At 31.7% G+C, this 26,164-nt stretch overlaps 2 protein-coding genes and 1 long non-coding RNA gene across 5 annotated transcripts; 2 read left to right on the top strand and 1 right to left on the bottom strand.

Moving 5' to 3' along the window:
• Positions 1–8,498: 8,498 nt before the first annotated feature.
• Positions 8,499–9,884, top strand: LOC11414888 (universal stress protein PHOS32). Its single transcript, XM_003591369.4, has 4 exons — positions 8,499–8,780; positions 9,276–9,388; positions 9,485–9,603; positions 9,689–9,884. The coding sequence occupies exons 1-4, from the start codon at positions 8,612–8,614 to the stop codon at positions 9,762–9,764; spliced, it is 477 nt and encodes a 158-aa protein (XP_003591417.1). The 5' UTR covers positions 8,499–8,611; the 3' UTR covers positions 9,765–9,884.
• A 2,464-nt stretch (positions 9,885–12,348) lies between these two features.
• On the bottom strand, positions 12,349–15,884 carry LOC112421793 (uncharacterized). 2 transcript variants are annotated; one of them, XR_003012061.2, is made up of 5 exons: positions 15,360–15,884; positions 14,249–14,683; positions 13,122–13,527; positions 12,960–13,024; positions 12,349–12,793 (listed from the first exon to the last, which is right to left on the bottom strand). It is a non-coding gene; the product is annotated as an uncharacterized lncRNA (long non-coding RNA). The 2 variants fall into 2 exon arrangements; XR_003012062.2 differs by having other exon boundaries at positions 12,960–13,044.
• Positions 15,885–24,130: 8,246 nt separating this feature from the next.
• Positions 24,131–25,206, top strand: LOC11414889 (uncharacterized). 2 transcript variants are annotated; one of them, XM_039829808.1, is made up of 2 exons: positions 24,131–24,705; positions 24,805–25,206. In XM_039829808.1, the coding sequence occupies exons 1-2, from the start codon at positions 24,421–24,423 to the stop codon at positions 24,997–24,999; spliced, it is 480 nt and encodes a 159-aa protein (XP_039685742.1). In that variant the 5' UTR covers positions 24,131–24,420; the 3' UTR covers positions 25,000–25,206. The 2 variants fall into 2 exon arrangements, with proteins under 2 accessions (XP_039685742.1, XP_003591419.1); XM_003591371.4 differs by having other exon boundaries at positions 24,138–25,206.
• Positions 25,207–26,164: the final 958 nt, after the last annotated feature.

The raw sequence follows: 26,164 nt of genomic DNA on the forward strand, positions 1-26,164 counted from the left end.
TGTTGGGATTAGAGGTACTTGATCATAGTTTAACATGTAATCCTTTGATCTATAAATATATGGTTCTAGCATTTGATTTGATATTGATGTTATTCTTGCACTTTAATCTTTATCTTTGATTTAATTGTGATTGAGAAATACTTTTGAATCTAGGTTTAGAATAACCATCTATCAAAACATAGGTTCTAGACATGGAATCGATGTTTTGATAATCACTTTGTGTATCCAAACCTAAAGCTTTCTTAGCATTCAATAGATCGAGAAATCATCGATTGGACGATAAGATCGACTCTTGAATCATTCAATAGTTTGAGACATCGACGATTGAATGATACAATTGATTTCACAATATTGTTTGGACACGAATAGTGTTGTCGAGGGATACGTGATAATATCAAAGAAAAGCTAGAATCCATGTATGATCATTAGGTTACGTGCGACGCTTGATCAAGGAACTCTAATCCTAACAAGTTTCACGCCCTATTAATCTCAATTTTATCGTTTGCAAATGAGTTACTAAAACAAACAATCAACTATCGTTTAACTTGAAATGATATTTGGTGTCGAACGGTCCGCGATATCGCACTAGTCCCTGAGGAGACGATATAAATACTTACAATTGTTTGATGCAAAAATACTACATCAGTTATTTCGACAACTTGACAACACGACGACAACACCGACAACTCGACATAAACGACAATGCAGCGACAACAACATCAACTTGACAATGCAATATGCATGTGGTACCAATAAGGGCATCAAGCCCCCAACTTATAGAGCATAGGCTCTCAACGTGGTATGAATGATCAACATTCAACAGGGCATCAAGCCCTCAACTTTAATGATTATACATTGACTTAGCTACAAATGCAACAACAACCAACAACTTCAACGACATTGACAACAACTTACAACTTTAACGACATTGACGACAATAACGGCAACGACAACAACGACGACTTTGCATCATAATATCATAATTCATCGATCGTAAACAACATCATATAACATCATATTCATTAGCATATACATTCATATAATAATTCATCAATCATGAACAACATCATATAACCTCATATTCATCAACATATACATTCATATAGATATTAAATCATCCAACAAAGATATTCACGTCAAACCAAATTAGATCCATCACAACATAGGTTAAATACTCTTAAACATCTTAATTGAACTCATAGTACACAAGCTTTGGAGTTTAGAGACAATCCATAAGTTTTGGGTTGACTTAGAAATAGTTATACGAAATTTTCATAAAATTTCACTAAGACCTCCTTGGAGTATTTTCATCATAACTCAAAAACCAAAAATCATTTTCAAGTCAAACCAAAGCCACTTGGAAAGCTAACACAATTATCTAAAACTTTCATGTTTATACCAAAACCCGGTTCAGAGCGAAAAGGAGTGAAAATAGTGAAATATAAAGGATCTGGTTCATAAAAATCGTGTCACGCTTTGAGAAATCGTGGCGCGTTTTTATGTTCAGAACCACTGAACTTTCTGCCAACAAAATCGTTACATGCCTGCAAAATCGTGACACGTTTTGACAGCATCAGGTCCAGAAATCTGCTTTTCAAAAAGTGCATTTTTTACCATTTCGCGCGTAAAATTCAAACTGTTAATCAGATTTTGATGTCGTTTTCGCCTACACGCTCCTGACACTTAACTCTATCATAATCTACAGAAATTCCAAGTCTCAACCATCCCAAGAATTATTTTCCAAAACCTCACATAATCACTTATTGGCGAGAACGCTTAAAATCACTTTTATTCAAAATCTCAATTTGATAGGAAACATTACCTAGGGTTACTCTACAACCTAAACATCAACTTTCACATTAATTCATCGGATTACTTACACTTTCAAGAATCAAATTACAATTCAAAACCCTAAATTCTATAACATCAAAACTATCAACAACTACAAGGTTAAACCTTTTTTCAGAATTATATACTCATGATTACAGAAGGTTAGTCCCACTCTTACCTTAGATAGGTTGAATTCAGACTCTACAAGTTTGCTCATCTTCTCTTCTCTGACTTCTCACTTTCTCCCAAAAAAACAGTTTGTACGTATTCTAATTTTCTAACTCTGACTCTCCCTTTATATAAATCCTTAACCTACTTATTTTTCCCTTATTTCCAATTCTGCCCCCCAAGCCTCAATATTCTAATTAATTATATTCCTCCACTAAATAATAAAATAGGGGCTACTAATAAATGTCATACACAACAAAAATATCACTTATCAAAATAAATCGATTAAATTATAAAAAGATTCTAAACTCAATCAAATAAATAAATAATAAAATAAGGCGTTACGTATTGCGAAGAAAGAAAGAGTGAGAAATTACAAACGCAGAAACAGATCGATGAAAAAGTGAATAAAATATGATGGAGTGAGGAATCTAAGTACTTACACATCGATGAAGTGAGGAAGAGAGCGTGAAAATAGAGAGAAATATGTAAAAAAAAAAAATATTGAGGATAGTGGTACTTATATAGGTGAAAAGGTGAAAACATGAGTTAATTTTTTTGATTACTCACCAAATTTGAATTTGTGAAAAAGGCGGGAAAACTTTAAACAAGCAGGAAAGACTGAAAATCATAACTAATATCCACGTACCTTCACCAATAGAAGGAGATCAGATTTCATCAATTTAAAGGGATCATCTCAACAGCTCCTGTTACTCGTTTATACGGAGTTTAAAAGATCATCTTGACGGCTCATAATTGTCATTTTAATTGAACTCCACAGATCATCCGACGACTCAGGTTTCATGCACCACATCTTGGCCGTTAATAATTGGAACATAAAGATCCACCTCACATCTACCATCTCAAAAAATTAGAAAAATAATAATTTTAAAATATGCAAACAAAAAACTAAATGAAAAACAATCCTTCAAAAATCTAATTTTTAAATCTACGGATAATACATTAATCAAAACAACATTAATCATCAAGCTTTCGATGAGTCACTATTAACACACACACTCTTCATCTTCTACTACAATACATTTACATGCCATTTTCCGCTTCTCGTTCAACACTAACCTAAAACTGAAAATATTTTCACTCTTAGCAACCACGCTCACTCACCATGGCAACATGGTCTGATTCAACTACTCACAAACAAACTCGTCCATCACGAACACTTATCGATTCCCTTCCATCCAATACAACATTCATCCGACAACAATCGAACCCTTTTTCCTTCATCCAACTATTCACCTCACTACACTCTCAATCGCTCAAAACAAAACCCTAAAAAATACATCAATCATCAAACCACCATTGAAAAACCCTAAACAAAAACAATATCATTAAAAAACCCGACAAAATCAAAACAACAACAATCATCAAATCACCATATTAAAAAAAAACATAAATAAAAACCTTAAACAAAAACAACAAAAACATTGACAAACCTAAAATGATCAAAACAACATCAAACATTAAAATCATCATTGAAAAGCCCTGATAAATAAAAACATTGAACAAAATTAAAAACATGATCACATACTAGGAAGATCCCATGGTTCAAACTTGTAGATGTCGATGAAAGCAAGATGATCAAAACAGGGTGGTAACTTTCCAGTGAGTTTCCGCTTGAGGTAGAAACAAACTATCTCCTCATCGGTAGGGTGGAATCGGAATCCAGGAGCTTGGTAGAGAGACATTGATCGTTGAGGAATGAAAAAAAGAGAGAAAAAGTGATTTTGATCAGAAAAATGTGGATTAGGGTTTTTGAAGAGAAAAAAGAAAATTGTTGTTCTGACATACATAACTTCACAATAATACATGGAAATTACCTAAAAGCCCCCATCAGTAGTAAACTACCGTTGAGCAATCCGACAACAGTTAACTGCCGCTGGTGCCAACGGTTGTTAACTGCCGCTGCGTTCTGTTATAAGAACAGAACAGACATAAGAGTTTCCAAAACTTCATTGTTGCGGATTGAAGTTCAAGAGGTGCCAAATTTGCCAATTGTCGTGGGTTCAACGTCAATTACGCTCACAAAATCAAGTAAGTTGTTATAATCCTATTACATTGCTATTTTGTGATTGATTTGTTAATTTTTTTTTGGTTAAATTACGATTATAGAGGTTTTATTGATCTTATGATGTTACGATAGTTTAGGTTGTTAGAATCGTACATAGATGATTTGGAGATAAATTAATTTTATTGACTAAACTTTTTAAAAAAATGAAAACACGCAATCATAGTCAATTATTTTCCTAAAACATCACACTCAATATAATTAAATTAATGAGAAATTAGGTATATGCATGTTCAGTATAAAAGGGGTTGATAGTATAACTGTGTTAACTATAACGTTGTAAAAAGTACACTTTATTGAATGTGAACTATAACTTTACAAAACGATGATAGTTCACCGTGATTATGACAAATTCAATGTTATAACTTATTCCACACATTTAATAAAAAGATCGAACTAACAAGTTTATATTAATAGAAGAAATTAAATAATGACTGTTTTTGCATATTATTAAAAAAGAATTCACATCCAATAGTTTAGATATTATATTGGTCCTCTCAAAAACAAAGATATTATATTGGTCGTATTCTTTTTAAACAAAAAATTATACTTTGAAACTTTTTAAGGAAGAATTAACATAAACTCTTTTTTCTGCGTTTACTATGCTAATAAAAACCATTTTTTGTTAAAAATATTATTTTTCAAAATAGATTTTTAAAGAAGCTATTCAAAACAACTTCTATTTTTTCCTTCAAAAAAAAAAAAACTTCTATTTTTCATATTTTTCTAATTCTAGTTGGAGATAAAATAGTACATAGTAATGATTTGGAGATAAATTAATTTTTTTTGACTAAAAATTAAAAAAAATTTGAAAACACAAAATCGTAGTCAATTATTTTCCAAAAAAAATCATAGTCAATTTAACTTTTGGTTTTTTCTTTAAAATATAATCATTTAGAAATGGAATGGTTAAATGTGTACCAAAAAAAAAAACGGTTAAGATTTTAATTTGGCACCAAACTATCATGTTGCTAGTAGGTAAGCAGCAAATCAAATGTTGGCTACGTGCACGCACGTCCCTTTTGCAATATAACTTATGATTATAACGAAATAAAGGTAGATTTGGTGTTCTTGATTTTTCAATTTCTTTTCCACAAGTGATATTTCATTTTGTTACCTTAGACATATCTCGTGATTGATAACGAATTTGTTCGATTAGACCAAGGACATTCTATAAAAGTTGAGTATGGTTTAAGCTTGTATAGCCTAAAAATGTGCTCTACTCTAATGAAAAAAAAAGGAGCAATGCATTCATACAATAAATGTAAGTTTAACTGATTTTGATTATGAGTGAAAATGAAAAGGTCCTTATTGAACATTGATGGCACACCTTCAAAAGTTGATGCAAATATCATTGAGGTTGATGTTATATAGAGATAGAGCCTTTCAGGTAAGGTGGAGACATAATGCTCTTACAATAACGGAGGGTAAGATATAATTTCCCATTTCGAAAGGAGGGAATTGCTCTTTAGGTACATAACAGTTACTCATAGGCTTGAGATTTTATAATGTGCATTTTCCAAATTTTCAACTTCGATTTTTTTTTTTTTATGTCAATTTCGGTGGATTAATTTGACTCTTTAAAAGAAAAACAATTACTCATTGCCACCTAAACACACCATATTGATAGTTAATTACTATTCGGTCATTTTGTAAATCGGTTAAACCAATTCAAAAGATTATTTAACTGATTTAAAAAGTATCAAACGATAGTTAACTATCAGTTTACACTAAACTAAGTGTCATTCGGTAGGTACTTGTAAGCAATTGTTAGGTGCCTAAAGTTCAATTCCCTTCTCCAATCACCCCAAATTTGAGTTGGGCTTTAGACTTACTCTGTTGATTTAGAATCATGAGAATTACTTTGTTGACATCCATTGTTCCCTAGAAACATATGGAAATGATAAAAAACACTTCAGTGATAGTTAACTACGCTGACTTATAACTAAAAAATCGGTGATAGTTAACTACCGCTGAATTTTCTGTCAACAATTGATGTCAAAAAAGCAAACTTCTAGAATCATTAGATATCTATTAGGCCATTTCCTATTGTTTGTACTTATTCAGGAATAGTCTACCCACACCCCTACAATTGTATTTCTACGCCAACATATAGTAAAAAAAATACTACAAATTTTAACCATATTTAAATCACACCCCGTTCACCCTCTATAAAGTAACTTTTCCGAAAAACTTTCGGACAATATTTTTGGGATTGATTCCCATAGGAAAACAATAACTTTAGGCAAGTTTATTGGGTTGATAGTCCAGAAAACTTGCCACTTTAAGTTGTGGGAAATTATATTTGTTAATTAAACATTTTAGTAAGAAGGTTGAATGTTCTAGGTTTGAATTAGAGTTTAGAAATAACTCAAAGAAAAGGCTTCATCAAATTTTAGTGATTTAGAACTCAAAAAAACACTAGACTAAAGAGAATAAAAAATTGTATGGTGTTTGATTCAATATCACATAATACTATTTACTCATCAAACTGTCGAAGATTTTGAAGTTTTTGTGCTATGTAGAGAAGGAAGGGTCTAAGTAAGGATGATGAGGAAAAGAAGAAGACATGTTCATGTTCAAAAACTTATTTCTCTTTGGAAAGGTTTTTTGAATTTTCAATTTTCATCTTTTGAGGATATAACTAAATCATGATCCATTAGTACATGCAACTTGAAATTTGGAGCGTTGAGATTATCAAAATGGCATCATGATTTTAGCACACATACCGTCTGTTGGATCACTGGGGGAGTTTGGGGGACCGTCACATCAAGGCTAGAACAACCACATAAGTAAGAGAGACACCACACTCTTATCCAAAACCTTAAGACAATGATTTTATGGGTCATCTTAGTTATAAGGTGTTCAACCTTTACTTTTCTATCCGATGTGGAATATATAACTCACACTTGCACACAACAACACCGTCACATACTGAGATTTAGATAAGTATTCTTGATTTTCCAAAAGAATACTAGAGGCTAAAAACTCTATAAGTTATACTAATCAATGTCTCGGAGTTACCAGGTAGCATTTCTCAAACTCTATTTGAGATAGCACTCGACGATGTTACATAGAATTGTATTAATGTGTACTATATATGCACACATCCTTGTTGAACATGACATTTCTAACTCTATATTTGATGAAATTGTGGTGAAAATAAAGTAACTTGCTAACTTACTCGTTTATATTTTTTGTTTGATGTAAATTAACAATCTCTCTATATATTCCTTTCCTTTAAATATTAGCTGCTCTCCTTTGTTTTATATTTTCTTTATTAAAAAAAGGTGAGTTCGAAAGTAAACCAATTTTGGGGATAGTCTAATTTGAAGTGTTTTAGCCTTTAGATTGTTTGTGCCCATTCAATAGAAAGATAAGTGGATAAGAAATAGAAGGAGAATAAGAATCCCATTCATAACTTCAGACAACGACGGACAGCTGAGTTGTGTAAAAGTCCGGTATACTGCGTAAGATATCTTTAGCTCTTAAAAACAAAATTAAAATAATTGAATTCAGAGAGACATAGAAAGATATTTAGGCCAGCAAGGTTATCCTCCTTTAAATAAAAGTTGATGTATCTGATCTAAATTTTATTGACGGAAGTATATCACATTTTATTAACTAAATACATCGAATTTAAGTGATGAAAATGAACACTTTCAATATAAAAATTACTTATTTTAATTCCTTAAATAATGTGTTAAGGCGTTAAGGGTACTTATTAATATGTTTCTTTTAATTTAATTAAAAATAAATTTAAATTTTGAATATATTTTGACATAGGTATACCAATAAAATTTTAAGATACAAAATAATTTCCATTTAAAATATAGTCACAAATATCTGCCATGGATATTTTTTTTAGATATTTCACATCTACATTTTTTTAAGATATTTCTTCTACCGCTCTCAAGTGTGACAATTTTTTATTATTTTAAATTTTAAAATAAAAAATATCTTTTTTAAGGGAGTGACAGCTTTTTTTCTTTCTAGGGGAAGTATGACTGTTTTTTTATCATTTTAGATTTTAAAAAAAAAATATATTTTTTAAGGGAAAATAACAAAATATCTATATTGTGATACATAATGATATTTTGAAAAATTATATTTGTACAATCATTTGTGTCAACTTTTATACTTTTGTACGATTTTTTACTCATTCATATTTATTGTTACTATCTTTCTCTCTTTATTTTTTTTCTCTATTATTTTTTAACAATAAAAAAAAAAAGAAAAATTATTTCAAAAGTTGTCATAAAATTATTGTACAATTAACATTTTAATGGTCCATTCCAAAAAATAAAATAACATTTTAATGGAAAGAAACTATTGAAAAATATTTTGGCTTGACTTAGCACCGCTGTAATCTTAAAACAACGACAATATGTTCTAGTACTATCCTTGTGTCACAGCTTCTATATAATCCATTCCCCACTGGCTTCATTCTTCATTATCTACAACTCAAAACACACAATTTTCTCAAGTTTGCAAGCAAATAATTAATTAGTAATTAATACATACAAAATGGAAAAGAGAGAACGGAAGATTATGGTAGCTATTGATGAGAGTGAGGAGAGCATGTATGCACTTTCTTGGTCCATCAGTAACCTTATTGCTGACACTAACAACAATAACAAGCTTGTGCTTCTCTATGTCAAGCCACCTTCTGCTGTCTACTCATTGGATTCTGCAGGTTAATTTCTTCACACTCACTCCTTATTAACATTAAACACATATTGGTCTTATTCAGGGTCGGTTCAATAATCTTCAGAAATAAGTGAGGCATGATGTAGGTTTTGATATATGAGGCCTTTTGCTAATAAAACTAATTTTTTATGTTGGTAGGCCTAAATCGAGATGACTTTATTGAATAAACTTTTAATATATAAGAGCTCATGTATAAGTAATTTTCATAACAAAAAAATAAAATAAAGATTAACAAGTTGATTTTATAAGCTACCCTGAAGAGCTTATAAAAATAAGCTAAAATCAACATATAGATATGTCATAAACGGTTTCATCATTTCTTCCAAACAACCTAACATTTACTCATTTCGTTAGATAAACTCAAATAAGTCAATATGTGTTGACTTGGTATTATTATTTAGGCTATTATTAATACTTACTCTTACTCTTGGCTCTTGAGTAACTTGTTTATTGAATACTAATTTGGTAATATATTTTACAGGGTATATTTTTTCCAATGATACAATTGACACTTTGGAAAACTATAGTTCACAATTAGCTAAATCAGTAATGAAAAGAGCTGAAGCTATTTACAGAAACTTTGACGATACAGATGTAGGTCAACTCATCCATCCATCCAGCTCAATTTTTTTGTTTAAAATTCTTCAATTTTTTTAGTTTTTGACTCTGAATTTGGGATTTTATTTACAGATAAATATTGAGAAAGTAGTTGGTACTGGAGATGCCAAGAATGTTATATGCAACGCAGCAAAGAAACTAGGGGCTGACACCTTAGTCATGGGAAGTCATGGCTATGGATTCATCAAGAGGTAATTAACATTAACATAATATTTAGTTATTTTTTAGAATATATAAAATGATGGCATGACTAATTTTTATGGTGCCAATTTGTAGGGCACTACTTGGAAGTGTAAGTGATTACTGTGTCAAGAATGCCAAATGTCCTGTTGTAATTGTGAAGCAACCATAGTTCATAAGTGAATTTGGTTTCCTATTTAAGGCATCTTATGTAATGTTACAATTTGTGTATGCATGTATTTTGCACTTTATTGTTTGTATAATATAAAAGTTCCACGGTTATTTTTCTCAAGGTACCTTGTTGAAATTTCATAAATGGTAACGAACTATTTTCTAATAAAAAAATAAACTAAACAAAAATTGAATAGTCATCAAGTAGCACAATGATTCTTGAATTGATCTTGTTCAGAGGTACATTGAATTGTCGGGTTATATTTTAGCGGTAAAACTCATACGCAATATAAAATCGTCTCTATTTGAGATCTTGAGAAGGAGTATACTTTCAGATTCCAAGTCAATACTATCGGACCCATTCAAATGGATTAATAATAATAATAATGTAAAATCTCAAAAAAATGGATCCAAGATATTTCTGATGTACACCATCTTCACTTATAACAGTTGCTTTCAAATGTCGAGCCTCCAAATAGGGGTAAAGACCAAGTGCAATGTATGAAGTCACTAAATGGTACCAGAAAACCAATGCATCCAAAATGTCCTCACAATAATATCATTTCTTATCCAAAAAAACAAATAGGTTCATCCAAAATCAGCCAGCTATATCAAGTACTCAAAGAACCTCCAGCACGTAATCTAGTTTTTTTTTAGTGACGCATTAAATGAGATATGGTAGGCAAATCTATGTATGATTGACTTAGACATCATCATCCAGATTATGAGTTGGTAATAAATTCAAAACGCTAATGCTTAATATAGCGAAAAGTCTTATCACGAATGTTTCGCGAAGGTACATATTACAGCAACAAATGTTTGATTTTATTTGTTTTTTGAGTAAATAAATAATTAACAGGTGTGCTTCTTTGAGCCACCAAGTATTGAAATATTGCTCATAACCGGTGATATAGCTTCAGTACTTTACATGCTAGGTTAGGAGCAGCAAGGTAACAGTGGGTTTATCTTGTTGATGATGAATGTTTTTTCTTTTTCATTTTGATGAAACATGTTGTCCTAATTCTATTTCTTCAATTTAATAGGAGTTATACAATATAATCAGATATTCGTGATATGTTCGCGTTCTTTTCTTTCGCGGTATATAGCATAGCCCCAATTCAAAACCCTCACTTTCTCTCTTTCATTTTTAGTTTCATAACAAATTCAAAATTTATTTGGCTATAAGTTATCTAATGAATTCCGTCCGTTTGGAGATATCCAGAATTGAACAGAAGGAAGTGTGTTAAAAGTCTTACTTACATATATGATTCGAAAATGTATTTATAAGTGAGAAATTAATCCTTATCCCAAAATAAACTCTAACTACATTTCAACATCAATTAAAATAAGAGATTTAGTCGAGGTAGAAGCAACAACAAAAATCATAAAAAGGGTATAGAACAAACACCACAAAGAGAAAAACCTCAATTAAAATGAGAAACACCTCTTACGACCAAATTATCTTTCATTGATAGTATCTTGAGACAATCACTAATCAAATATTGATACCTACCAATTTATTGCAAGAAAAGAATCGTCTAAACATACATCTGATTTAATCACCTAATAAATTTTTCTTTCACCGAATAGACTTCACCTGAATTCTAATTTCAAAATCAAGCATTATTCACATTTTTCTACAATTACTTTTGAGTCAAAACCATTGTTGAAATAATTAAACACTTCACCTCTAATCTCTTCCACCCCATATGCTCTTTCAATGTTAACTTCATTAGTAAGGATCTTGTTATTTCTTCTTCGACTTGCAACCATTTCATTAAAAAAGTTTGAATTTGCATCACCTTCCTTTAACCACGTTACTCTTGAATTTTTCTAATGTAAACTATAGTTCATCCACAAAAGAGAGAAAAAAAATTTAGTAAAATGTTCCACAGATTAAACCAAGATTCGGATAATAAGAATATCTATTAAGTCTACTCATTGTCTGACAATCCAATCTAGACTAAGTAAATCTTCTTCCATATAGAGGCAAAAAATCAATTATGAATCATCAATGAAATTATTAAAACATGACATATCTTGATTACGTTCTAACTCTAACATGATAGCATTAAAATCACCACTACACACACAAATTCCCTCCCATCCTCCACCAATATTTTGCAGCATTTGTTTCCAAGTCTATGGAGTGTCATTGTTAATGCAAAGTTATTTGATAACAGAACACAATTAAGTTAATATCAAGTTTGATAAAAGTACACTCACGACGCAATGGTATTTGATACACAACTTTTAAATAAAGTAGCTTGAGGAAATACAATAACTCAATACGCAATTCAAAACGCTAAACATGTGCCCTTTTGCATTATGTAGAATACTTTGCATTAACAATGACACTCCATAGACTTGGAATTTCAAATGTACTCAAGGATGGGTGCTGAAACAACATTTTTATCAAAACAGCTGACTTAGTTCCCTATAATTAACCTGTTTTAGTATCAATGATGTTTCTGTTAACAAATATAAATAAACACGGTCTACTTAATGTGAGTTTGATAAAGTACGTTAATTACGCCACGGTGTTGGATACACAACTTTTCAAGATTGCAAGTTAAGGATATACAAACACTAAATACGGCACTTAATAATGGTGAAAATGTGCCTTTCACAATTTAGCATAACATAATGCATCAACTATGTCATTATATAGACTTTGAATACATGTGTTGAAGGATTTTTCCTGAAAAACATTGACATGAACCTGCTCTGATATGCACATAGTAATATTAAACAGATGCAGTTAATATTGAAGCATATCATAATGGATTAATGGTGTCATATATTAGGCTTCCAATACAGCCAATTATGTAATACGTAAACCAAAAACAACTTCATGAGATCCACGACCGACATGAAATTCTTAACGGATGAAACATACACTTTCAACATCCGAAGCCTCTATGCACATTACATTTTCAAAGCCATGAAACAGATAGCAATTTCATAACTGTGGGATTTGTCTTGTAACAACAGTGGCATAAAAGTCCTGTCAATTAGTTTCCAATTCATCTGCAATACAAAGGGAAATCCAATTAGAGGTAACGGTGTCTACAGCAACATACCTAATTAATCAGTAACATTGACATGCTTGAATATGCAATCTGCCTATTATCCTTAAAAACAACATTAAGTAATATGCCATTCAATATCTACCATTGGATTTAGCAGAAAGTACCTTAGATAATTGATTCTGAATGACACACAAAGAGCCAATAACTTTTGCTGCATACTGAACTTGACCTGGACAAACACATCAGCAACTAAAGTTATCAATTGCAGGCTTTGAGAGAAAAAATTAACAATGTCAAATTTTGTTTATTATCGGTACAACAATTACCTATTTCATTGACAAAGTAGCATAGCAGTCAGACAGCAGGACTCATTACAAATTGCGGAATACCTCTTTGTAAATGACATTTGATGTAGTATTCATACAATGGCCATCTTCATCTGTCAATAGAATTTTCAATCCGTTTCTTGAGATAAATTAATATGTCAGACGAAATTAATACAACTTATGTGACAAAATGATGCATTTTAACTCAATGTGATTAATTGACTAAAGAACTTCATTATCCATAAGTTCAAATTGACGCAGAAATAACATATATACACAGCCATCAATGGGCAGCATATACTACTCCACTTTCATTCTAATTGCATCAGTTCCAAGTAATTTGAATGACAAATGTGTCTTGTAACATGGGTATTGAACTCAAAAATGGCTATCATGAACAAATCACCTGCCAACATTCAAAAACATATAGAGTTGCGTGGTATTAGTGTTTTTACAACAGGTATATATATCAACTTGCAGGTAATGTTTCAATTAAAAATCTGTCGGTTTCACTTTTTTATTTTGAAATTAGCAAATATATTAATCGGCCCCAGCACAAGCAGTACCTAATAGGGCAAGGGAGCAAACCAATACAAAAGGTAAAACAGCACAAAACAGAAAAAGAAGGCCAAGTAACAGCCGAACAGCAGGGTGACAGAAAAATGAAACCACCAAACACCAATTATAAGGCAATGTGGCAGAAAATTGAACAATATCAGGACACACACAGCCAAACTGGCTTTCACACCCTTAACAGGCGCTGCACCAGGCCTCAAAACAGCCCCTGTACTCACAGAAGCAGCTGCTAATAGCAGCAACAAACCCAGCCACTCCCAACCAGCCGGTTTCACATTTAAACATACCAAAAAAAGTTTGTAGACTTCAAAGCATAAACCAAATGGTCCAGCAACTTTACACAACGCTTTTAGCTTATGTGTGGTCCTGTATTTCAGTGCCAATTTAATCTGAACACACACATGAAAATGAGCGCATGAGGCAACCCACTGCATATACCAAGTCTTGCAAAAGAAACCAAACAAAATATTGTGAAGGCCCCCATTCTTCCAATTGAATTATAATTTCATTAAAATTTAAAGATGGAAAAATCAAGTAACAAAGCCACATACCTTCTTGAATGTGAGGCATGTTCTTGAGGACTTCGTCTGGGAACGGAGATGTATTTTCGTTTAGTGTCGAATCAGTTTGGTTTTTGGAAATAGATGATTTGGCTAAACCCATCAATTCAATTCAATTCAAGTCCACACCTGACATTCTCTATTTCCATCAATCAATTCACCAAAAGTCGAATTTGACAAAATCCAAACATCAATTTTCCTGCACAAAACCTTCAAAACCCTCGTCTTAAATGGCCTCCACGAACGAAATGAAGATTCAGCCACAATCTGTACATCAAACGGAACAGAACCTTTTGATCTATTTCCATTAAGATTGTTAACCACACACGATTCAAGATACGCGTTGACAACAGAAAAAGTCGCGTTTAGATTCGGTTCAGCGATGTAGATTGAATGATAGAAGATTGCAAACCTTGCCCTTCACGTCTGTCCAAAAAAAAAAAAACAATGTCCTTTAGAAACCCTAAACTAAGAGTTTTAGTTCTGCAAAGATACGAAAAAGGAGCAAGTGAAGGAAATTGTAAAGTTAAAAATTTGTTGACATGTGATCAAAAGCATGAGTATTTACAATGATTTACAAATTAAATATATATAAACAGAGTCTTGGTAAATCAACTATTTTAAATTCATATTTAAAGTCAGTTTTAAAACATATGACTAACACTTATAAATAGAATGGTAAAGAAACACATTGCCCTCATTTAAGTATCAAATTAAAGTAATATAACCAAGAGTCCATGACAGCAGCACAACATTCAATTGGAGGATATCAGAAAAGTGAAGTAAATTGTGAAGAATTATAAGGAACAAAACAATATTTAGATAAAACTTGCAAGGTTAAAAAAAATAAAAAAAATCAATACATATTATTCATTACCAAAATTTGGGTTTTGGGTTCTGATCAAAATCAATTTCATGGTTCAATGCAGTCCACAAATATACAGTCAGTGAGAATACCTAATGAATATACAGTCAAGTAAAAAAATAGAAGATAATGAAAATACCTAATTCATGACCAAACAGAAACAAACGATATAGTTGCTATTTATCAATTTCACAACAAATCATCTGATAGCATAAGAGAAGCAAATTTAAGGATTACCTCAACCGTCGAAATCAAATTGTCAGCGAAATGGATCGGCCACCACGACCCAGAGAAATGGTTTCCGAAATTCATTACAATGCAGGTTGGCGGCGACAATAACAATGGAAAAATTGAATCTCATCACTGAAGGTCAAATAAAACAGAAGAAGATGTGATCTGGGTTTGAGAAATTTGAGATTTTCGTTATTAGAGTCTGAAAGCGAAAGAATGATGTAAATAGCGCCTGTGGAGGTGAAGAAACACGCCAAAACGAATTATTAATAGGAAGTTGAGAATAGAAGTAATAGCAATTGCCTGGGTGAAGATGAGAAGAAGGAAGATCTGATTTTTTGGGTGAAGATTAGAAGAAGGAAGATTCAATTGGTTTGGCCATGGTGATGGCAGCAAAGTCGTTGAGAGAGGGAGAGAGAACTGACCGTGGCAATTTTCTTTATTGGCATGGAGAGAGAGAGAGAGATAGGTGTAATGAAGTGAAGCTGGGCAGAGAAGAGAGTTTGTCTTGGAAAACAAAAAAACGCATGGAAAAAGAAAATTCCCTCTCTCTTTCAAATTTGATAACTAAACACAAAAACTTTGACACAAATACGACACCAAGGACAATTCTGTAATTCAATCAAGTACAATGGCATATTTGAAATTTCAATTGAAAATGAGGGCATTTTTTGTTAATTGATTGCTCCTTTTCTTCTCTCTCTCAGAACTTCCACCGGTCACCGTACCACCACCCTTCTACCATGTCCTACCACCCTCTCACCACCAGACCCTCCATTCACACAACTACCATCCTCCTCGCAACCACCGGCGCCAATGTTCAATTCGTTTTAGATCTGGAAAACGACGTGATAAGATCTCGTCTCCTCCGCCGCCAATCAGATCTTGTCTTCTCCGCCTACAACCACTGTCATCCTCTAGGACCACCGTCTACTGCAACCCACTAGGTCCGGCAATGTTGTGAGAGAGTGTTCGCCGGTGAGATCAGGAGGGCGACATCGATGAGAACGGTTGCCGGTGAGAGAAAAAGAAAATTGCAGGAGGACTGTAAAAAAGAAGAGGGAAAGGAATGATGTTTCCAGATGAGAGTGAGAAGAGAGATCGTACAGTGTGAGAGAAGGGGAAAAAACTACACCCTCTGGTCACTAGTATAAGCAAAAGTTTGAATTTTAGATTCATTCATTAAATGATGTATGTAGTCTAGACTACATACATAGTATAAGCAAAAGTTTGAATTTTAGATTCATTCATTAAATGATGTATGTAGTAGACTACATACATCATTTAATGAATGAATCTAAAATTCAAACTTTTGCTTATACTAGTGACCCGAGGATGTATAAAATAATGGTACAAAGTGAACAGCCAAATACGGTGTTGTATTTGTGTCTCCTATTTTGTGTTCAGTTATCAAATCTCATATGAGAGGGATGGCGTGTACCTAGGTGCATGGAAAACAAACCAACATAAATTCTGAGTGAGAAGGCTAAGAAGGGAAACATTGATTTTAAAATTCAAATTTTTGGAGCCATTTTTTTAGGATTAGGGTTTGCATGTTTGCTAGGATTAGATATAAAGGATAATGCTTGCTTACGATTCAAAATCAAATACATTATGATTCCATATTGTTAAATTCCCCTGACTGACTTGAATTCTAATAATTTGAACAAAAACTTAACCACCTTAGACCCTATAACATTTCACACTTTTTTTTTTTTCCACTTTTGTTTCTTGAAACATAGTATCATATGTTTTTCATTTATTATCAACATTTTCGCTTCTTTTATCTTAACTGCACTACCAAAACCTATAACATTATAACTAATTATCTTCATAATTACTCAAATTCCTCCCTAATACCTCTTTTTCAATATCACTCAAAACTCACTATCTACCAACATTCCACTCCCAATATCTTTAACCAACATATTTTAACCCAATCTCCTCGCCAAACCTCTAAATGTCCTCCACCATATTTTACAAGAGAGAATAGTCTCTCTCTTTACTGTTGAATTTCATTTTTGGTGATAGCGCCTTCCTTCCAATTTTTTGCCCTGTTGTTGTTAGGTTTGTCTCATTCTTTTTGCTTAAAGGGTCTTCTAATTTGTCTTTTTCCCTTTTCTTGAGTTGTAGATGTATTTAGTTCAGCGTTCCAAAATCCTTTAATGCTATTGGTTGATGGCCGACATGATATTCAAATTTTTTGTTTGTATGTGGTATTGTCGGTGATTAATAGTAGGTTTGTTTCAAACTTTTAAAGATTTGGTGGATTCATCGCAGAAATTTTCTAGGGTAGTGTGTAATTTTACTCAATATCTCTATTCTACCCCTCTGTTTTGAGGACTATATAAGGATGTGTTTGTGATTTGAGCGGAGCAGGTTTCCATCTGTGATTGAAAAAAAACCTAAAGCTTCTTGTTGTCTTAATTTGTTGTTTGGTTTCATCCTCAATTGAGTTTTAGGTTCTTCCTCTAATGGAAAAATCATTTGATTGTTTGGCTGACATTGTTCCTGGTCGTGAGAATTGGAGGATCAAGGTGCGGTGTTCTTAGGATGTGGGAAGTTCCTGCATTTCTCAAGCCTGATGAAACTAACTCGCTGGAGATGGTCTTGATTGATCACAAGGTATTTTATGAAATTACTTTGTTGATGATTTGACTGTAATAGAATTAGAATTTGGACATGGCTTGGTGATTGTTTTGCTGGTTGTGTTCTATTGGGACTATATTTAAAGATGGTTAGTTTTCTGATTTTAATTGCTCATGTTTATTTAGTTGATGAATTGTTATGTGTGTTGATATGGACTTGGAGATATGCACATTGCCTAAGATTCAATCTGGAACAATTTCTTAACTAAGAAAACTTCATATCTTCTATGTGGTTTAATCATGTTTAAAATACTATACTATTTAATTGTTATTGATTTGTAAATTAGTAAATTCCTAATCCTTGCTTGTGTTTGTCCCCTTGCTGAATAGGGAAATCTTTTGATACATTTGTATGTTTTCCAGTTTATATTATAGTCCAAAAATTGTTTGTCTGCACCTATTTGGTTGTCAGAGTTGCCTCTGATGTTGTCTGGTTTGTTTTTACTGAAAAATTTATGACTTTTATTATTATATTCATTGTTTGAATGGTGTTTTCCCTCCCCACCGAGTTATGAATTTTATATATATCACACAATGCTCATCTCATAGCCATTAGGTGCAGAACACGTTGCTATTTTGATTGGTATCTTGCTTTGATTGTGTTTCTTTGGTTCCATGATTTGAGAATGAGTAGGCATGCTGATTTTGTTGAAGACCAGACAATAACAAAATTTAATGATTTATGTTCTTCAAATGAGGAAGTAGTTTTCATTGTTATTGCTTGCTACTTTCGAGTTGAAGAGGGAATTGATATGTGGCTTCTTGAGAATGCAACTCACTTTGAGCCCATGTTTAGACTAAATATATGGGTTGGTAACAATGAGAAGGAAACTATTTTCCTTCTTAGTGATTGTGTATCAATGATGGTTGCACAGGATACTTGTGACATGTTGACGTCATTGGTAGGTTTTATGCAATGCACATTGCAGGTTGTTGTTTTATTCAAGTGTTTTTTTGTGTTTTAATGTTTTGATTATTTTGGTTATGTTATGATTTTGTTTTTTACTAGGATGGAGGATCTTCTTTGTATCCTAATGAGATGGAAGATTTATTTGGTGAGGTACTTTGTGTGCTTGATAATTAGCTTTATCTAAAGATTGTTGGTTGACTTAAACAGTTGTGTTTTCATTTCAGGAACTACCTCAACATGTTGAGGTTGCTCAGGTTGTTGAATCTCCTCATGATACACTTGATTGCTCTATTTCCACTGGTACATAAGTCAAGAAGGGGGGAGACTCCAGTGCTGTTGGAGGAGTTGTTGGTCGGGATGTAAAACAAAGCTGTAAGATGAGATATAAGGAAGCTTTTGTAGAGGATGATGGCATGGAGTCACTTATTCAATTGATATATGGAAGGGTTGTTGAAAATGAATGACTTTTGTTCGTGGATGTCGTTTGTGTTATTGTACCTTGGATTAATCCCACGTGCTTGCTGCTAATTTCCTATTTGTGTCTCTGTTTAGGTTGGTGTACTTTTTTTGGTGAAAGAAGTCGTGTGACTCTTTTCAGTGTTCCTTGGAGCATGTCTCATTGCGTTGTTGTTGTTAAGATGTACCATTATACTTATAATTCTGTGGTGGCAAGTTTGTTATCAATTACAATCACCTAAGATGCTAAAAAGGATAATATGATTTTTATAAATGATGAGATTATACTTTTCTTATGAAGCGATATTTCTTTTTCGGTTACGGTGGTATTTTCTAAGGGTGCTCTCATGTAGTGTGTATATATTATCATTCTATAGGTAAAGCCATCTATTTTTTCGTCTCATTAGTGAAATTTCGCCTTCAAAATAATTGTTCTCCCTCAGTCCCCTACTATGAATCACATAACACATAGTAGAAGTAGAAGACTTAAATATAAATTTCATAAGATTTTACTAAATTGATGCAAGAATGTATACAAGAAATTGATCCCAAAAGAATTGGTGCAAGAATATATCCAAGAAATTTATAACTGCCATGGTTTTTGTTTTTGTTCGTGTGTCGTGGTGACCTTGAGTAGTCTGTGACCGACGGTAACTGCCATGATTTTCATTTTTAAAATCGAAGGTGAACATGATTTATTTGTATTTTTTTTCATCACGTTAAGTTTATCTACTTTGTATTGAGTGTCGTTGTTGCACGGGCAGCACACTAGCTATTAACCAATGAAGCCACTCCCCCACATTAAAAGAAGCTCCACATATAGATGAGTTTGAAACACTTGCATTGATTGTGAGATGATGACTTTAAAGATTGATTTTATTTTATTTTTTCATATATTCTTCATGTCCAATAGGCAATAACAAATGTTGTCGCTCCTTTAAATTCATTCTAGTCATATACTTTAGGATAGCAAGCAACTTTTTCTGTCTCATCAAGAAATCTTTCTTGCACTTTTTAGGGTGATTATAGTATTCACTTCTTAAACAACTTACTCGTTCACACCCCCATCTGAGGCCTTTAAGATGGCATCTGAAGAATGAAGATGGCAAAGTACATTCATCCATAAGAAAGCTAGCTAGATTCATACGTTTGGTTTATAGTGTTACAGCCGCAGGGCACCTATTCGTTCCGTTTGATTCTTTTCCACTAACAAACGGTTTTTTTTTTTGAAAGGAACTAACAAACGGTTGTTCCTTACTGCTAGAGTGGACCAATGATTCAGTTGGATCTTCATACATTTTTTGAGGGACACATAGTATCTATTTCTTAATTATATTTATATCATCGTACAATAAAAATTATTGTAAATATAATTTTTTTTACCAAAATAAACGATAAGCATTCATTCAAATTAATAGAATAAAATTTAAATTTAAATTCACTAAAAATAAAAAGGATAAATATGCGAACAAACTCACAAATTAATAGCATAAAACGATCATTGTCGTTCCTATAAAATAGGAGGCTTGACTCTCATGGTAAAATAGGCCCTCGATAAAATAAAACCGCAATTTTTTTAAGGAAAAAACGCAATTTTTTAAAACTTCGACATTCAACATATATTAGAACCATATATTTGTAACATTCAATAAAATTAGCAATTATACACTGAAATTTTAAAACGTAATTACAAATAAGCATTAAGCAATGTATAACAAAATCCATGTAGCTAAGCTTCATTGAAAAATCAGAATCATAAGAACTTCTAAACATGAAATGAAATAAAAAATATTAAGCGAAAGAGATGTGTTGAGTGAGAAGAAGAAACTAAAACGCGTATTGAAGAAAAAGAAAAAAAAAGGAACATATTTTATTTTTATTTGAGTGGGGTGTGGGTATTAGACTCTAATATTTTTTTAAGCCCAAGCATTTTGGAGGCCCGACTTGGCTGAGTTGTTTGCACTACCCCAAGGTCGGGCCTAAAAACGACATAATACCTACGCCTACAAATATGAAGTCTCTGGATTCTGGAATATTCATTTCTCTTTATCTGCAATGTTGATGACAATAAAGTCACTGATTGAATCTACACTTGCTCAAAACTAATCTTTTAACATGAATCAAATAAACACTGCACTAAGACGAAAAATCAAGAACTCATCATACAAAGACGGGAAATCAAAACAAAAACAGTCTTGCAAAGACAATGAAATCACAAAAACAAACAAAATAAGATTGAAAATATGTAGAAATAACTTATTTAACTAAAAAAAAAAGAAAGAAAACACAATTCGGAAATGTGATTTTGGATCAAAATTGACTCTAAATCACAAATCTTCGGTATCAAGGAGAAGAAAAATGGTGACGACTAGAGTTTGAAAAGGAGAAGGGAGAAAGTTTAACATTTGTTGCAAATATATTATATCATCCTTTTTTTTTTTTGAAATTACATAATATGAAGTTTTTTTTTTTTTTTTTTATCTAATTTTATACTCTTCACATATAGGTATTTTTAAGAAAATTGAATTCTATATAATTTGAACTTCGGTTATGATCGATATAAGGGAGTTATGATCAATATAATTTCAGTTAGAATTTAAATTCAAAATCTTTCGAACAATAGTATATTATTGTATGTGATGTAAAATTTTAAGACAAGTCAATTCAAAGGTAAGTAAGTTCCATTTTTTCGAAGAAACTAAACTAACTCATCAATATTGATACTAGAGAATATTGAACTTGAGACTTTGATAAGAAACGCACTTCAAAGTTCCAACCTAACACTTTTAGGACAACCCGAATAGGTTAAGACAAATTCCCTTAGCTATATAATCCGTGCTATTTTTCCATAAGGTAAATGTAAATGTTGCGACCAAATTAAATTGTTGGTAGTGTGAAAATAGGCCATACATACTAGGAGAGACGTTTACATCAGGTTTATGTTAGATAAGTTTTGTTTAAAAATAGACAAGACAAGGTCTTTTTTAGTCATCTATCTATTTATCTAAAATTGTATGTTTCAAAAAACTGAAAAACCCCTTTAGTTCTATCAATTTGGACTACATAATAAATATGGGAAATGCTAACCGGTGTTCCGGGCACTGGTTAAGCATACTAAAAATGAAATTATATACTAGTTAATGTATTGAAATTTTATAATTAATTTATAAAATATTAAAAGCAGTTTCATTTTATGATAATAATTTTCTTTTTTAATATGCTTAATCAGTACCTCGGGGGTACCGGTTAGCATGATCCAATGAATATAAGTGATATTATTATTACCATTAACCTTAAGATTTTGATATAAGCCGACAATATGTAAATACTTTGACACTATTAATTAATCATAATTATTGAATCATTACTAAAAGAAATTGACTTTAATCATTTCATACGAAAATGACTTGTGATTCATTGACAAAGTAAAAAGTTTTATATGGATCAAAACTAATCTCTTTTACTATATTAAATTTTTTGTACTTTGTGTTAATTCATAAATTTGCTAATATTTTTATCATTTAAGCACATATATTATCATAAAATATGATGTAAAGATGTCCTTATAAAGCAAAATTTTCTAGCTAAAAGTTATGTTAAGTCTCGAAATATAACTTAACCATATTATAGCTCACATTTATAGACTATGAGGTTGAGTTTATTAGAAGACAAAGTAATGAGTTTGTCCACACTTTAGTTAAGGCGACCGTCTTTTTAGTTAGTTTCTTATTATTCCATGATGTACCTCATTGTGTACTTTATTTTATTTTTTAAATTACCATGATATTGATACGAAGTTTCTACTACCGTTTAGGAGTGACACACAAGGTGAGTCCTCTCCTCTCAACCGAATTTTCTTCATCATACACAGGAGATAATGATCTAACCCTTAATCATGCTTAAATGCCCCAAATCACTTACCACTTAGATCAATCCACCGTTGATAAGTACTCTTATTTTTATTGAAATGAATTAAGTTTTTTTTTTTTTGACAAAAGAAATGAATTAAGTTTGTTGCTCTACAACAATAGCATACCATATAATTTCCTAAAATTTTAAAAAGTAAATAGAATGTCAAACCATATCATGCCCTCAAAAAGGTCAAGTCAAGCTTAGATCTTAATTCCTTTAAAAAAAACTTAGATCTTAATTTGTCGAAAATAAAAGCTTAGATCTTAATTATATATATTTTTTTGGATGACAATTATATTTTATTTTTCCCTAAAAAAATAAATTATATTTTATTTTTGAATAGTGAGACTTTATTTTTTGCAAATCTTTGTTCGATCTAGTCTATTTTAACCTTAATTTAACTGCTCATAATTCACGCAGTTGATTGCACAAAGTTTGTGAACAAATTAATTGCTCATAGTTCACGCCGTTGATTGCACATCAGATTAATGATAGCGTAAAATTACAGGTATCCATTCAATGCTGTGAATGCGCATTTATTCCCTGTTTATTATTGACTATTACCACTTGACACAAAAATCTCACTTCATTATTTTTAAAGTTATAGTTACATAATTGATTATACTAACCACAAACAACAAAAACTTAATTTTAACAAGGTGAGATGTCACCATTATACCACCCATAAATAAAAATCTATCTACATAACCAAATAAGTTATTTAGTTGAACTGTTCCTTTATTTCCTTTTCCTGTTTGGTAAACATGATTAGTAATCACAATCCTTAATTTCCTTAGCTATAAATAAAGAAGATTACAACACACATTAAATTAACCATTAGAATATGATTTTGCTAAGGAAATGATTAAAATGTGGTAGCTAAACATACTATTTTCCAATAAGTCAAAATCTAAAGTGATGTTGTAACTGACATCAAAGTTCTTAACGACCAAGCCAAATTAAAAACTACCATTATATGCATAACATGATGGAGCAGTTTAACAAACATCAATTTCTACTATGTGCATTTTCCCAACCCCAATATAACGCAAACCAAATCATACTTTATTTTTAGTTATATTATATAGTTTAACCAAATTATTCACAATCACATTCATCACAACTAGTTTTTATCTTTAAGATGGGAAACCAAGTCTCATTTCGTCCTTCAGATCCAACAGGTAAAGTAGTTTTCTTAGATGGTTCAGTTCATGAATTTGATGAAGCAATAACAGTGGCAGAGTTAATGATGGATCATCCACAAAAAGTAGTAGTTGAGTTTCATTCAGCTGTGAACCAAAAAAGACCAACACCATTACCTGCTGACAAGAAGCTAGATATGAACAAGATATATTTGATGCTTCCAGTGAAGCAAGGGAAGCCTATTGGTTTAAGCGGCGAAGAAACTCGCCGAGTTCTTTTGATGGTTAATTCTATTCTGAATTCTAATTATGTTTTGTGTTCTTCTAAGTTTCTTCCTTGGTTTAGTAGTTTATGTCATAACAGTGAAATTGTGGAACCTCAGAGAAAGGAAGAGGTGATGGAGGAGAAGGGAGAGAGACATGATTTTTCGGAGAATTTGCCGGAAATAATGGAAGGGAGACCAGATTATTTGAATAGGCAGATTTCAGGGAAAGGGTGGAAGCCTAGCTTGGATACTATTAAGGAGAAGAATATTGAGAAAAAACATACTCATTGGTTGTTCCTCAAGAGTTTTTAGTGGTATAGTTATTTTAGTTTTGGTTAGTAGTTAAATAAATATTGTGGATTAATGTTGGGTATTATTATGTGTAGAAATTATGTTAATGAGTATGGTTCTTGTTTAATTGCATTTGCATGTGTGTATCTTAGGTGTAACTTAGATCCTTTTCTGCATATACCAAATTCTGTAATGCTGCTCAAATGAAACTGTGAAATCCTTTTTTCAGTTTGTTCTTTGTTTTCATTTACTTTAGTAAATTCGGAATCTTAAGGATTAGAGCATTGATTTATGCATCTCAATCGTACACGTGCATAAATTAATTATTATGAAATTTCATGTATTATGGTTGTTTTACGTGGTAAAATAGGGGAGCTTCTACGGTACACCTCACAAATTGAGGTGTATCGATACTCTGCTTCATAAATTTATAAATTAATGATCATTTTATGAAATAAGTTGTTATTTGTCATTATTTATATTTTAGAAAACACCATCTCATGAGAAAAAAAAAACATCATTTCATCGTTTATATGAATTATATTAAATAATTTTAACATTTTCTCATAAAAAATAATCAATATTCTTCATTATGGGCAATAAAAATTCAAAAAAAGTAAATTTTATTTCATCGACGCTTTTGATAAATAAGATTTAATTATTATAATTGTCAATGATAGAAAATAATTATTTTTTCTTCAAAAAACAATCAATTTAATTATTAATTTAATGTTTGGTGTACCGGTACACTCAAAATGTTGAATGTACCATAGAATTTGCCGTAAAATAGAGGATACGTAAGCACAAATTAAGCATAAATATACATACAGAAACTCCCTTTGAGTTACTTACTTCCCTACCATTAGTCTACCCTGCTGATCATGATTGTTGATTGTAGGGCAAGCCACTTGATTGAAGAGTCGGGGATGGTATTATTTAATTGAATGACGAAACACTCACAAAGAGTGATGAATTAAGAATTTTTAAAATAATGAAATTTATGAAGCATTTTGTCAAAGTTAAATTAAGTGATTTAAAATACAGTTAAATGGAACTGGTGAGTGATTGGGATGTAGTTAATGAGTTGAGCTTCATTAAAGGATCAATCATTCGAGAGAATCCAAATTCGATTTTTTGATTAAATAATCCTTGATCATGTTTTATTTACCTCACGCTTAACTCTGGA

Source organism: Medicago truncatula, chromosome 1 (genome assembly GCF_003473485.1).
Source record: "Medicago truncatula cultivar Jemalong A17 chromosome 1, MtrunA17r5.0-ANR, whole genome shotgun sequence".
NCBI lineage: Eukaryota > Viridiplantae > Streptophyta > Magnoliopsida > Fabales > Fabaceae > Medicago > Medicago truncatula.

What these genes read in the sequence shown, in the direction of transcription:
- LOC11414889 (XM_003591371.4), top strand. Translation starts at nt 24,421, where the DNA reads ATGGGAAACCAAGTCTCATTTCGTCCTTCAGATCCAACAGGTAAAGTA.
- LOC11414888 (XM_003591369.4), top strand. Translation starts at nt 8,612, where the DNA reads ATGGAAAAGAGAGAACGGAAGATTATGGTAGCTATTGATGAGAGTGAG. An exon ending in CTACTCATTGGATTCTGCAG is followed by an intron (nt 8,781 to 9,275) that starts GTTAATTTCTTC and finishes TATATTTTACAG; the next exon opens with GGTATATTTTTTCCAATGAT. An exon ending in GGCTATGGATTCATCAAGAG is followed by an intron (nt 9,604 to 9,688) that starts GTAATTAACATT and finishes GCCAATTTGTAG; the next exon opens with GGCACTACTTGGAAGTGTAA.